Source organism: Schistocerca cancellata, chromosome 10, assembly GCF_023864275.1.
Source record: "Schistocerca cancellata isolate TAMUIC-IGC-003103 chromosome 10, iqSchCanc2.1, whole genome shotgun sequence".
Classification (NCBI taxonomy): domain Eukaryota; kingdom Metazoa; phylum Arthropoda; class Insecta; order Orthoptera; family Acrididae; genus Schistocerca; species Schistocerca cancellata.
Genome location: NC_064635.1, coordinates 115,762,277 through 115,777,755, shown reverse-complemented (window position 1 = coordinate 115,777,755; position 15,479 = coordinate 115,762,277). Strand labels below are relative to the sequence as shown.

Below are 15,479 nucleotides of genomic sequence, written 5' to 3'. Positions count from 1 at the left end.
TTAGAAATAATAAAATGTGGCAAAGACTGAAAAAACTTTGTGTGGTTGTGGATGATTATGGCCTCTGACTTTTATAAAGACTTCCTGTCTGCAATGTTGACCACCTAGTGTCCAACAACCTTTTCACAATCAGAATTTTTGAACTAATTTCTTTCATTGATTTCATAAGAAGAGACCCCATCAACAGATATAAGTGGAGAAAATGTATAGAAGTTTTCAATGAAATTGAAGATAAAGGATCTTTCTATGCTGTATTCTGCAGCACATTTGATAACGTGATTTAATGAATGTGAAAAGCAGGGAACATAATCTGTGCATTCATCTTCTTATTTCATGCTTCTAAGCTGCTGTACTTCCCACTCGTGCTACTGGCATTGTCATAGCTTTACCCACAACAGTCTTTTATCAGTGTCATTGTCATTTAAAAAATCTAGTAAGCTGTGGTTGAGTTGCTCAGCAGTATGATCTTCCTTGTCCAAGAACGTTATCTTTCCATTGGTCCAGATGAGTGGACATTACACACTACCAGAGTCTGTCAGTGTACGAGCAATATATTTGGAGTGGAATATAGTGAAACAGAATAATATCTGCATCTCTTAATTTTGCAAATAATAGGATTCCGTATGTTTGGTGCAACTATGTGGATAAATTTTGTGCAAGTTCTTTTTGATAAATGTACAAACATGACAGGTATCCCTTTCCTTTATTTTCATGAATATGTATATGTTGGCCAAGAAAAATGTCAAATTCTTGTTAATTCTAATAAACGTAAATAATTTCTGTTGTGAACTGATCCAACAATTTCATCACTACCCTGAAACGCAAGACCTTGTTCTGCTAAAAAAGTTATTACTACAGTAATTCGATATAAGAGTGTCCGACAATACTGTTGTTCGGTCTCAGTTTGGCTCACAAATTGACAGTTGATATGCACATCCTCGTTGCGAACTAACAACAAAGTTATTGCTTATCTATATGAAGTGCTTTCTTTGTGTCTTTTCGACAGAATATTCTTGTTCTTCCAGTCATTTCTAGAAACGAGCTAAAATTTTTACTACTTGTGGATTTGGACAACATCTTTCCATCAGACAGTAAGTAGACTACCACACATATCTAACTGGAAAGATTTTTTTAATATCCATGCACATAGCATTTGCTAACTCGTGCTGTGTGACCAACCTTGCAGTGGTAAAGATGTTGTGATATGCTCAGTGCGCAATACTGCCGTCCTCCCTTGTGACGGTCAGTTGTGATTGATTAGAACCTTGACAACAGTATTATATCTGCCCTAACTTTCCCATGCAATCCAGTAGAAGGCTACTGCCACATCTCAATGCCCCATAAACCTAGATATTGCACAATTTGACCACCTGTCCAAATGGAGACCCACTGTGACAGGTGCTGATAATGCTGTCACACATGAGCGGGTGACACCTCCACGTTCGTCATAGTGATCACTCAGCATCTGACACCGGTCACGCTCCTTGTGTACTCTGTCAGGCCTGGTGAAAGCAATAATAAATCTTCATGCAGGTGTCACAGAGAGTTGCCACCTAATATTTTACATTCCGACCATGTCTTCTGGGTGCTTCACTTTTTTCGTTAGGTAGTGTATTTTTTGATTTTGCAACTTCGCAATATCATACAGTATCATTTGTGAACAGCAGCTACGTACACTTTGGCATCTGTGTCTGTACAATATAAGCCACTAAACAATATATGACAGCTGGTATCTTGTGTACCACTGTTATTTCACCCGTTTACTGTTCATTCTCAGATAGTTCATAGGATTAACAACTGTTGCTGTATGAGCTTCAGTTTATCTGAGAAGCCTGGCATTGCCCGACTATTTATTTATGGCTGGGCCCAAAACATCATACACATGGAATTTAGTTTTAACTTATAAAGCTTCTTTATATACGTTTGAAGTAGTATGATTGGGGAAATGAACTTCAGTCAGCCCGCATGCTATTCGTTAGTTTCTTTTGTCAGTCGACAGAGTTATCGAGTAGTTGTACATTCCTATGTAGCACGAATGTCCGCGTTATCATATATGGCAATGTAATTAGCCAATTTGCCAGGAAGAATAGGTGCATAGAATTAATCATTTAAGGAAGAGAACCACAATTGCAACTATTTTATATCATAAGATGGCATTGTCTTGTGTAGATGTATCATCAGTTTAAATAAAACGTTCTTAAACTTTGCATGTGGCTTGATTATTTTTTACTACCGTAAAAGTATAGATAGCTCTAGATACCTTTAGTGCCTCCTTCTCGAGGTTTCTTCTGTATCTGCCACTACATAACACTATGTCAAACAGAGTATTGGATTGGGTTTTAACCATCAAGTAACTGCCCACATCTAAGTTTGAAATGTCCCTAATCTGCCAGTGATCTGCTACCATGTACATTCACTATTTGATGTACTGATATAGTAAGCAGCTTAAGTCACTTAAAAAAGGAAAGGCTTATGGTCAGATTATGTACCTGTTAGGTTCTATTTCAGATTATGCTGATGAAATAACTCCATTTTTAGCAGTTGTAGTCAACAACTTGCACAATGAAAGATCTATACATAGAGACTGCAAAGTTTCACTGGTCTCACTAATACACAAGAAAGGAAAAAGAAGTAATTTGACTTGCTGAATTATATACCCTTGTTGTAGACGTGTATTTGCAATAGGATTTTGGCATATATACTGTCTTCTAACTGTATGAAATATCTTGAAGAAAATTATCTATTCACACACAGCCAGCACAGTCTCAGCAAAAGCCATTCTTGTGAAACACGACTGGCTCTTTATTCACACAAATTAATGAGTGACAACAATAAGGAACCTTAAGTTGATTCCATGTTTCTAGTTTTCAGAAGGCATCTGGTGCAGTGCATCACAAGGGGCCTCTAATCAGATTGTGTGCCTGTGGCCTTTTGTCTCAGTTGTGTAATTGGATTCGTGATTTATTTGAGAAATTGATGGGAAGTCGTGTAATGAAACCGAAATTATATCTAGGTTTTCCAAAGGAAGTGTTGTAAGCCCTCTTCTGTTCTTAACCTATGCAAACCATTTACCTTCTAGTAAAGTAACCAGAATACCAATACAAATTACAATATGATTTAGACAAGATATCTGCATGATATGAAAAGTTACAATCAACTGAGAACAATAAAAAGGGTGAGGTTGTCAGATGAGTGTAAAAAAACCTCTGTTAAATATTGGTTACTTTATAAATCACACAAATATAAAGATTGTCGATTCAACTAAATAGCTACAGATTACTGTTATAAACATCTCAAATCAGAACTGTCATGTGGAAAATGTTGTGGCAAAGACAAACCGAAGATTGTTTTATTGGTAGAACATTTAGAAGCTACACAATCTAGTAATGAGATATCCTCCGCTACACTTGTTGTCTGGCCCCTTCTGGAGAATCATTGCATGTTGTGGTATCCTTACCAGCAGATTGACCAGTTTGTTCTGTGAATTGGGCACTCATCACTGGTGTTGACTGGTACTACATTATGGCTGCAAGTTTGTTCACTACTTTGTATTGGGTGCACAACACACATTGTTATTTAATCCCTAAACATACTGATTTTCTTACAAGTTGTGTTCCAAAAAATATATATTTTTTTTATTAATGAAAAATGTCCTTTAATGACTGGCATTACATATAGGTGTATAAATACAGTTTTTAAAGCTCGAAATAATGAGTTGAATTTTTTTAAAGGCCACCAATAATAAAATCCTAAGTATGCTTGTCCTTTCAGTCATTTCCTGTGAATGGAAATCTTGGAGGAGGCGGCTGGAGCACAGTAGACATATTTCTCATAAGACGGAAGAGCACTTGTCAGTCATCTGATAAACTGTTGTCACTATTAGTCTCCAATGACGTAACATCAGTTTTTTTTTTTTTTTTTTTTTTTTTTTTTTTTTTTTTTTGAGCCGCTAAATTAGGTGTAAACTTGGGACCACTACAGCAATCCATTTTCCGAAGCACTGCTTAGACAACAATAAAGGACAGAAGCTGAAAGTGTGCCTTTTGTTGTAGAGTATCCAAAGTTACGTGCAGTAAAGGCAATATGTAGTAACAACCATCTCTTTTGTGGACTGGGGACATCCACTAAAATCAAAATCTCACTGCTGCTGAAAAAAGACTAATGTATCGTGGTAAGATGGATGTGTGTGTTCTAGGACATCCCATACACAATGAAACTAACACAGAAATGTATTTCGTGAAATATACAGGCTGTATCAAAAAGAATCATCCGATTTGGCATGTGTGTGTTTCTGAAACTAATAAACTTATACAGTGAATTTTGTGTTTTGATGAACGGGAAACTAAAAAGTTTTTTTTTATTTTTATTTTTTTCCCCCTTCTTCTTCTTCTTCTTCTTCTTCTTCATATCTTTCTGTAGCTATTCAATATGTCCCCCTTGAGACGCACAGTACATTTCAGTGCAGTATTCAAATTGTTCCCACATAGCAGCAAGCATGCCTTGAGTTCCACTGCTGCTGTTATGCGATTGTCTCGGAGAGTCTTTTATAAATCCCTACAAGAAATAATCACATACAGTCAGCTTCGGTGACCTTGGTGGATACTAATGTAAAGCTGAATCATTTTGGCCAGTGCGACTGATCTGCCATTCAGTAATCTTTTGATTTAAAAGTTCCAACACTTCCAGATGGCAGTGTGGTGGTGCCCCCATCCTGTTGGTAAATGAAGTCTTTCGAATCAGTCTCCAACTGTGGGAAAAGAAAGTTCTCAAACATATCGAGATATGTGCTTCCTGTAACAGTTTTCGCGGAAAAGAAAAATGGACCATACATCTTGTCCCGTGAAACTGCACAGAACAAATTAAATTTTGGAGAGTCCCTCTGATGTTTTACAACTTCATGTAGTTGTTCCATACCCCATGTTCTCGCATTATGTCGGTTTGCCCTTCCATTTAAATGGAATGTTGCTTCGTCACTAAACATTAAGTGTGAAAGAAAACTGTCATCCTCCATCTTGCCAAGAACGAAATTACAGAGCTCCACATGTTGTTGTTTGTCACTTCCACAAAGAGCTTGCAGTAGCTGAATTTTGTATGGTTTCATGTGTAAACATTGATGCGATACATGCCAGAGCGACATTGGGCCGAGTTGAGCTGCACGGCGAACAGACTTATATGGACTTCCTGTGAAACTAAGATGGATACATTCGACATCTGTGTCAGATGCTCAGGGATGGCCCTATGATTTGCCTTTACACGAACAACCTGTTTCTCGGAATTGTTCATGCCATCGTCTAATGCTCTGTGCTGTAGGAGGATACACACCATACCTAGCACAAAAGTCACACTGAACAGTTATTACTGATCCGCACTGTGCAAAACAGAACACAAAATGCTTTCTGTTGTTCTGACACCGTTTTTACTATAAATGAAGTGGGCGCACACACACTGCTGCATACGTAGTGGGAACCATGTAAAACTCGAGAGTTTGCTCTTTCCAACAGTACATTGTTCATGCACATATTTCAAATAACATAATAGTTATGATTTTTTTAAAAATCGAATGAGTCTTTTTGATACACCCTGTATTACTCAACGTTGGTAACACAGGTTACAGCAGTTGTAGAATGCATGTTTAGCCTAACTGCCCTGCATGGACTACAGCTCCATGATCACAAACTAAACAATGTTCTCTGAACTAAAGTCGGATGAAAACTGATCTTCTGTCTTGACGTACTATTCAAAGAACAGTTTGAAACCAACAGCACTCAGTTTAAATCTCTAGGCAGCTGGGGTCACTCGATACTTGATAATTGTATTGGTCTGAAGATGGCTGATTGCTCAGCAGAAACTAGTATTCTGTAATTCTTAAAACATTGCAAAATCTTTAGCATTCATGATGTGAAAAGCGTAGAGGAGACATTGAGTTACAGATAAGCACAACGAAAAGACTGTTATGTATTTAAGCTTTTGACCAATAGGCCTTCTTCTGTAGCAGGAAGGACGGACCCCCCCCTCTCCCCCCCCCCCCCACACACACACATAACCCCCGCCTCCCCCCAAACACATGCACATTCACAACTCACACACACACACACACACACACACACACACACAATGACCATGGTGTCTGGCTGCTGTGGCTGGACTGAGTTGGTGCCTGATGGGAGCAGTGATCTGGTGTGGGTGGTGAGGATGGGGAGATGGGATGGGGTTGGGAGGAGAGGATGGCCAGGTGGGCTGATGGGAGGTGTAGTGCTGCTTGTGGGAGTGTGCAGGGCAGTGGTAGGGACAAGGGAAGGGCTACTAAGTGCAGTTGTGGGGGGGAGGGGGGGGGAGGCGGAAAAGGAGAGAAGTAGAAAACGGATGAGGACTAGTGGGTGCATTGCCAGAATGGAAGAATGTGTTGTGTTGAAGTGGAGGCAGGGAAAGGGATAGGTAGATGCAGGACAGCGGTTAGTGAGGGTGGAGCCGAGGGGGTTAAGGGAACGTAGGATATATTGCAGGTTGAGTGCCCACCTGCACAGTTCAGAAAAGCTAGTGTTCCTGGAAAGAATCAAGATAGCTGTGTGAAGCAGTCATTGAAGTGAAGTACATTGTGTTGGGCAGCATATTCAGCAACTGGGTGGTCCAGCTATCTCTTGACCGCAGATTGTCAGTGGCCATTTGTGTGGGCAGACAACATGTTGGTCGTTGTGAATGTATAGAAAGCAGTTCAGTGGTTGCAGCTTAGTTTGTAAGTCACATGACTACGTTCAAAGTTAGCTTTACCTTTGATGGGATAGGTGATGGTTGTACAAGACAGTAGTAGGTGTTGGTGGGAGGATTTATTGGACACATTTTGCATCTAGGTCTGTTAAGGGGGTATCAGCCACGAGGCAAAGGGTTAGGAGCAGGGGTGGAGTAGGGCCGGACAAGGATATTGTGTAGGTTTGGTGGGCAGAGGAATACCTCTGTGGGAAAGGTGGCTAGTGGAGTATATGTATATAGACAATAGCATATTTATCATTTCAGGGTTTGACTATAACCTACTCCAGTGTGGTTACAGGCATGTCATATTCCATCAAAGGCAGAACTACATGTGAAAGCAGTCATGTGATCAAACTAAGCTGCAAATCACTGTGCTGCATCCTATGTGGGCGCGATGGCTAATGAGTTGTGTGTCCGCACGAATGGCTGCCGACAAACTGTGTGACCGAGAGACTGCTGGAACATTCACTTGCTGAATACACTGCCCAACACAATGTTCTTCACTTCAGCCGCCGATTCACGACCTGTGCAATCTTCAGCCTCTCTGCTGACACCAGATTTCCTGAATTGCTCAGGTGGCAACTCACCCTGCGTTATATCCTACAATCCTGTAACCTCCCTGGCCTCAGCCTTTACTGGTCCCTGTCCTCCACCTACCTACCCCTCCCCTACTCCCACTCCAGCACAACACATCCTTCTACTAAGCCAAGGCCCCACTGGTCTACACCCCTCCTCCCCTCTACTACTCCCCCTCACACCCACCCCTGCCCTCCCAAACTTCCCAACTGCACCTAGCAGCCCTACCCTGTCACTACCAAGTCCCTGCAGGCAGCACTATACCTTCAGCCACCCCACCCCATTCCTCCTATTTACCCCCACCACCCTGACCAGATTGCTGATCCCATCAGGTGCAGTTTCAGTCTGGCCACAGCCTCCAGAGACGGTGATCTCGTGTGTGTGTGTGTGTGTGTGTGTGTGTGTGTGTGTGTGTGTGTGTGTATCCTTCCTTCTACAGAAGAAGGCCTATTGGCCAAAAGCTGAAATATACAGCAGTCTCTGCATTGTGCCTGCCTATGATTCAGTGTCTCCTTTATGTGGTAAGTAGTGATCTACCCTTTTCATAATCTTGTTATTATTCCAGCCTGGGTTTACCATTGTTTAAACCTTTAATGTTTGTTGTTTTTCATCTAATGTCCTGTTTTCAAGACATTCACCAGTCTGTTCAACTGATCATCCAAGCATTTACTGTGTCTGACAAAATTACAATGTAATACACAAATCTTGAAGTTTTTATTTTGTGTCTCTGACCAGTGTTTATTTTCTGAATTTCTCCTTTGTTTCCTTTACTGCTGGTACAGTATTTAGACTGAATAGTGTTATGATTAGGCCACACAATGTCCTTCATATCTTAGAACTGCAGTCTGGTTTCTATACAGTGGTGGATAACCTTTCATCCCCTGTTCATCACTGATAGCTTCAGAATTTCATTGTGTGTTCCATTTGACATTGTCAGAAGCTTTTTCTAAAACTGCAAATGCTATAAATGTAGATTTCTCTCTCTTCTAAGAACGACTTATAGGATCAGTACTGCCTCATATATTCCTACATTCCCCCAGAACCCAAATTAATTGTATACCAGTGCTTCCAGGCATCTGTAAGATAATTTGTGTTAGTATTTCGCATTTCTGAGTTACAAAACTGATTCATCAGAAAGACTTGTGTCTTTCAGTATGTACCTTGTTAGACATTAATATTAAAACAGCATCGCCTTCAGTGGTTTCCACAATGGGATCCACGTACAGTATTTTTTCACTGTTCAAGTCTCAGGCTTTTAGTTGAAACTATACCTTTCTCAACTACACTGAAGAGCCAAAAAAACAGCTACACCTGCCTAATATCGTGTAGGGGCACTGCAAGCACACAGAAGTGCCACAACACGATGTTGCATGGACACGTCTAATGTCTCTGAAGTAGTGCTGGAGGGAAGGGAACTGACACCATGAATCTTGCAGGGCTGCCCATAAATCCGGAAGAGTACAAGGGGGAGGAAATCTCTTCTTAACAGCACATTGCAAGGCATTCCAGATATGCTCAATAATGTTCATGTCTGGGAAGTGTGGTGGCCAGCGAAGGTGTATAAACTCAGAAAAGTATTCCTGGAGCTACTCTGTAGCAATTCTGGATGTGTGGGATGTCACATTGTCCTGCTGGAATTTCCGAAGTCCGTCGGAATACACAATGGACATGAAAGGGTGCAGGTGATCAGACAGGATGCTTATGTATGTGTCACCTGTTAGAGTCATATCTAAACATACCACGGGTCCCATATCACTCCAACTTCACACATCCCACACCATTACCGTGTCTCCACCAGCCTGAACAGTCCCCTGCTGACATGTCCATCTGCTTGATACAATTTGAAATGAGGAAACATGTTTCCAGTCATCAACAGTGCAATGTCGGTGTTAAGGGCACAGGTGAGACGTAAAGCTTTTTGTCGTGCAGTCATCAAGGGCACAGAAGTGGGCCTTTGGTCTGAAAGCCCATATTGATGATGTTTCGTTGAATTATTCACATGCTGACACTTGTCGATGGCCCAGCATCGATATCTGAAGCAATCCGCAGAATGATTGCATTTCTGTCACATCGAACGATTCTCTTCAGTCATCCTTCGATGTTCATGCAGGATATTTTTCCAGCCACAGTGATTTCAGAGATTTGATGTTTTACTGGATTCCTGATATTCACGATACACTTGTGAAATGGTGTTATGGGAAATTCCCCACTTCATCGCTACCTCAAAGATGCTGTGTCCCATTGCTCGTGCACCTACTATAACACCACATTCAGAGTTACTTAAATATTGATACCCTGCCATTGTAGCAGCAGCAACCAATCTAACAATTGGGCCATACACTTGTTGTCTTATATAGGCATTGCTGACAGCAGTGCCATCTTACGCATGTTTACATATCTCTGTATTTGAATACGCATGCGTATACCAGTTTATACACCATCTTTACTGTCAGGAGGTGCCAGACTGCCACAACCTTTGATATGAATGTCAGTTGGTTCCCATCCAAGCTCAAGTGTCTAATCAAACATTGTGTTGCTGAAAAGTGAGGAAATTTTGGACATTAAAAGTGCTATGTTTGAGGCAGTGGAGTTCACATGCATATGCAGAGGCACTGATGTATGATTTGGCTTATGACTCCTGATTCTCATGTTGCAGCAGGCTCCTGTCACTGCAATAAATGTACCTGAAAAACGTTGCAAGACTCACTCAAAACCAGAAGATCTGGAAAGAAAGAAGGAGACAAGGAATGACCTGAGCACCATGGACCGAGTCAAGCTTTGTAACATGGAAGCATTTAATGCTGACAATAGTAATAAGTCCTCAGAGGAGGTATGCATACAAAGCTGCAAGTCGTTTTTACCTTTGTGACACCAAATCAATAGATCTTTTAATTCACATTTTTTTAAAAATGTGAGCTATTTGTAATACCCTGACTTGTGGTTTGATTGCCTCTTGTGCTATAACATCAGTGCTTATGTTATTTGCTACCAGTACATCTGTGATGATGTAACATTGTTGGGTGGAAGTGTTCTAATGGAAGGGTAAAGAATCCACTGTCTCTGGGGCTACTACAAAAACAAGAAGCACATATAAAACACCCAAATCTTCCAGACAGCCTGATGTATGAGTTGATTTTTGACACCACATTCTCACTGTGCAGGAACCTACTACAACTTTAGCACGTGAATCTGGACGACGTTCGAAGTCTGAATCCAGACCAGAAGAATTGGAAAACCAAAAAAAGAGTAGTAGTGACTTTCGGACAGTGGAAAAAATCAAGAGTACTAGTACAGACTCAGTCAATGTTCATGCCAGTAGGAAGTCAGCACAAAAGGTACAATATTCAGATAAAAGTTTTCAGTTTAGATAATAGATATTGTTCATTATAGTTCATACAGCAGATTATTCCAGTCATTACTTAGTGTATAGATGTTAATGTTGTGAATCTACTTTCTGAGCAGGTATATATTCCAATTTGTATTCCATTCATAGTGTTAAAAAATAGCAGTATTTTATATTAGGTCTACAACTTTGCTTCCACCGTTTTGCAGTAGACGGCATTAGTGGAAATTAGTGGTGCAAGTCGTAGGTCGTAAGTGTCATACAGTAAGTTTAGGCATTTTAGAACATAACGCCGTCAAAATATTAGTCGATTTTTGATTGCACCTTAAAGTTATTTTTAGCTGAATGTGTCAACTTGCCAGCCCAGTTCTCGTCATCTGCGGGAGGTTTTAATTTTCTGCTTTGATATGAAGAAATCTGTGGCTGAGGCTCATAAAAAGCTGGGTAAGACCTATGATGAGACACTTGTCAGTGACAGAAATTTGCAGAAAATGGTTTCCATGCTTCAAGAACGGTGATTTTGATGTTGAAGACCGGCGTGGTTGTGAAATAGAGAAAGCTTTCGATGCATGAAATGGGAAGTTCTGCACCACCTGCTGTATTTTCCAGATATTCCTCCCTCTGACTGTACTTTTCTAGATCTAAGGCACACACCTAGCTGACTAGCATGTGCGGTCATTTGAACAAGTGCAAAATTGGATCGATTCATGGCTCCTCTCAAAAGATGCCCTGTTTATACACTGCAGGATTTGTATGCTGCCCTAAAGCTATAAGAAAGGAGTGGTGAGTGGTGGCCAATACTTTGAATCGTAAATTTTTTGTAAGTTTTTCACAATGAAGTCTTGAACTTCGAGAAAAAACGGTGGAAGCAAAGTTGTAGACCTAGTAATATTGTCATAAGGTATCCATGCAGAGGTGAGAGCAATGTTTTCTTCTTAATAACACCAGTCAATTATTGACTTACAATAAGGCCAGCAAACCACAGTATTCCATTTCCTTATGGACAGTTAGAGATACTAGGGTAAGTAAGTTAGCATCTGCATTTTAGTTGTCTTGAGCTGTTCTCTTCACTTGTCATAGGTTTCAGTGTTGTAGCATTAATGTGCTTTGTGATCTTGTGAAGTGCCACTCTCTGTTTGCAGAAGTGAAGAACAGTATTCTGTGATGTATTTCTTGTGGTCTGATGAAGGTGCATTGGGAGCTGAATTTCTTAGAAGACTTTCAGCACAATAAGGGGGCAATATCTTACGATGCCAAAGTTTTTTTAGCAATGGTTTGAACAGTTCAAAATCGGCTGAATAGACAGGATGAACGGTAAAAGAGGAGGACTTTGATTTCCATCCTGTACTGGCCAAGACCTTGACCTGATTTTGAATAACTGACAACTGCCTCTGGCGAAATGGCAAGCCAGGTGTACATTATCCACACTTTTGCATATGATATTACCCATAACAAACTAAACTTTTGTAAAGTGTGTCTGAGGTGGGTCCCAAAATAACACAATGAAGAGAACAAGCACAATCGTGTGAGAATCTGCCAGCATAAATTGGACTGCCATGCTAACAGTGCTGAAATGTTTGTAAAACAACTCACCACTAGAAATGAAATCACTTTAGACCAGAGAGCAAATGCCAAAGCCAGAAATAAACTCCAAGGTCATCCTCTGCAGGAGAAATATTGCTCTCATTTTTATGGTACACTTGTGGGACAGTTCTGGAACATTACCTTGAAAAACAGATCAACTGTAAACTGTGAACACACTGTGGTATGCAAAGCAAAGAACTGAGGCCGGCAATTTGAACCAAAACTCTGTGATCTATTGTAAAATAGCATTTTATTTTTTGTATGACTATGCACATATGCATCTTGTCAGCCAAGCTATTCAAACTCTTTGGAATATGCTTTTTGTAGTTTTTGAGCAACTAGCATACATTGCTGATCTCATGCTGTTGCATATTTGTTTAGATGGTTTAAGATGCCAACAATTCACGTCTGGTGAAGATGTGAAGGAATTGTTGTGTACATGTCTTGCTGTTCAACTAAAAAACATTTTTTCCAATGGAACTGGAAAGTTTGTGGTGTGAGAGATGAAATGCATTGAAAACCAGGTTGAGTGTGTTATAAATTTTGTGCTGTTTGTGGGGAGGCCGGTTAATAATAATAGATAAAATAGCAGATTTCTGGCTAATGAAGTTCACCTCAACACATTCACATCTAACTAAATTATTTAACAGTTATATTGCAGACCCATACACAGTCCCTGATACACTTACACAAGGAATAACTTATCTGAAACCTAAAGATCAAGCAGACACAGCAAACCCAGCTAAATATCGCCCCATAACATGCCTACCAACAATATACAAAATATTAACTTCAGTCATTACACAGAAATTGATGACACATACAACACAGAACAAAATTATAAATGAAGAACAAAAAGGCTGCTGCAAAGGAGCACGAGGATGTAAAGAGCAACTGATAATAGATGCAGAGGTGACACGTCAAGCTAAAACTAAACAAAGGTCACTACACTACGCATACATTAATTACAAAAAAGCTTTTGATAGTGTACTCCACTCATGGTTACAACAAATATTGGAAATATATAAAGTAGATCCTAAATTGATACAGTTCCTAAACATAGTAATGAAAAATTGGAAAACCACACTTAATATCCAAACAAATGCAAATAATCACAGCCAATATGGATTAAGCGTGGAATATACCAGGGAGACTCATTAAGCCCTTTCTGGTTCTGCCTTACTCTGAACCCACAATCCAACATGCTAAATAATACAAATTATGGATATAATATTACTGGAACATACCAACACAAGATCACACATTTGCTATACATGGATGATCTAAAACTACTGGCAGCAACAAATCAACAACTCAACCAATTACTAAAGATAACAGAAGTATTCAGCAATGATATAAATATGGCTTTTGGAAAAGACAAACGCAAGAAAAATAGCATAGTCAAGGGAAAACACACTAAACAAGAAGATTACATATTGGATAACCACAGCGACTACATAGAAGCGATGGAAAAAACAGATGCCTATAAATATCTAGGATACAGAGAAAAAATAGGAATGGGTAATACAAATATTAAAGAAGAACTAAAAGAAAAATATAGACTACTAACAAAAATACTGAAAACCGAATTGACAGCAAGAAACAAGACACAAGCTATAAATACTTATGCTATACCAATATTGATCTATTCATTTGGAGTAGTGAAATGGAGTAACACAGACCTAGAAGCACTCAATACACTTACACGATCACAATGCCACAAATATAGAATACATCACATACAGTCAGCAACAGAAAGATTCACATTAAGCAGAAAGGAAGGAGGAAGGGGATTTATCGACATAAAAAACCTACATTATGGAAATGTAGACAATTTAAGAAAATTCATTATAGAACGAGCAGAAACTAGAAAAATACACAAAGCAATCACTCATATAAATGCATCGGCTACACCACAGCAATTTCATAACTGCATTTCATAACCTTTAGATCACATAACATCAACAGATACGAAGAAAGTAAATTGGAAAAAGAAAACACCACATGGCAAGCACCCCTATCATCTAACACAGCCACACGTCGATCAAGACGCATCCAACACATGGCTAAGAAAAGGCAATATATACAGTGAGATGGAAGGATTCATGATTGCAGTACAGGATCAAACAATAAACACCAGATATTACAGCAAGCATATTATTAAAGATCCCAGTACCAGAACAGATAAATGCAGACTTTGCAAACAACAAATAGAAACAGTAGACCACATCACAAGCAGATGTACAATACTAGCAAATACAGAATACACCAGACGACATGACAATGTGGCAAAAATAATACATCAGCAACTTGCCATACAACATAAACTAATAAAACAACACGTTCCCACATGCAAGTATGCACCACAAAATGTTCTGGAGAATGATGAATACAAATGATACTGGAACAGAACCATTATAACAGATAAAACACCACCACATAACAAACCTGACATCATACTCACCAATAAAAAGAAGAAATTAACACAACTAATCGAAATATCCATACCCAATACAACAAATATACAGAAGAAAACAGGAGAAAAAATTGAAAAATACATCCAACTGGCCGAGGAAGTCAAGGACATGTGGCATCAGGATAAAGTTGACATTATACCAAATATACTATCAACTACAGGAGTCATACCACACAATATCCACCAGTACATCAATGCAATATAGCTACATCCAGACGTATATATACAACTACAGAAATCTGTAATTATTGATACATGTTCAATTACCCGAAAGTTCCTAAATGCAATGTAACATATACCGTACAGTTAAAAGGAAGTCACGCTTGATCAAGGTCCATGTCACTTTCCATTTTTAACCAGACATAACGTCTGAGAAAGGAAAGAAATAATAATAATGAAACATAAGTAATAGGAGGAAATACTAGAATGTTTGAAATATTGTTCGCCATCTTTTGCGAGAGCCTGGAAACTATTTCTGTGGTTGGCCAGAAAGCGATGGAGAACATATCGGCCACAGTTCCCAGTCTGCAAGTCCACATTCTTGTCCAGCCCCTCAAAGAAATGTTTCTATTCTCTATTTGCTCAGTGGGATCACGACTATGATTATAAATGATTTTGAGTTCTTATTGCCAGATATATTTCATAATGCTTCACATGCACAACAATGTAACATTCACCATGTTAATACTATTAATAAATCTCCCTATCCTAAACAGCACTATGACCAGTTCGGAGGTGACCTCTGTGGTAAGT

The 15,479-nt window shown here is 39.5% G+C and overlaps 1 protein-coding gene across 1 annotated transcript in view; it reads left to right on the top strand.

The window, feature by feature from the left end:
* Window positions 1–15,479, top strand: part of LOC126106175 (serine/threonine-protein kinase PRP4 homolog) — a 168,689-nt gene that overhangs the window by 10,740 nt on the left and 142,470 nt on the right. Inside the window, exon 3 of the mRNA XM_049912413.1 lies at window positions 9,980–10,153. Within this exon, the coding sequence (XP_049768370.1) occupies window positions 9,980–10,153 (174 nt within the window). The remainder of the gene's footprint in view (window positions 1–9,979; window positions 10,154–15,479) is intronic.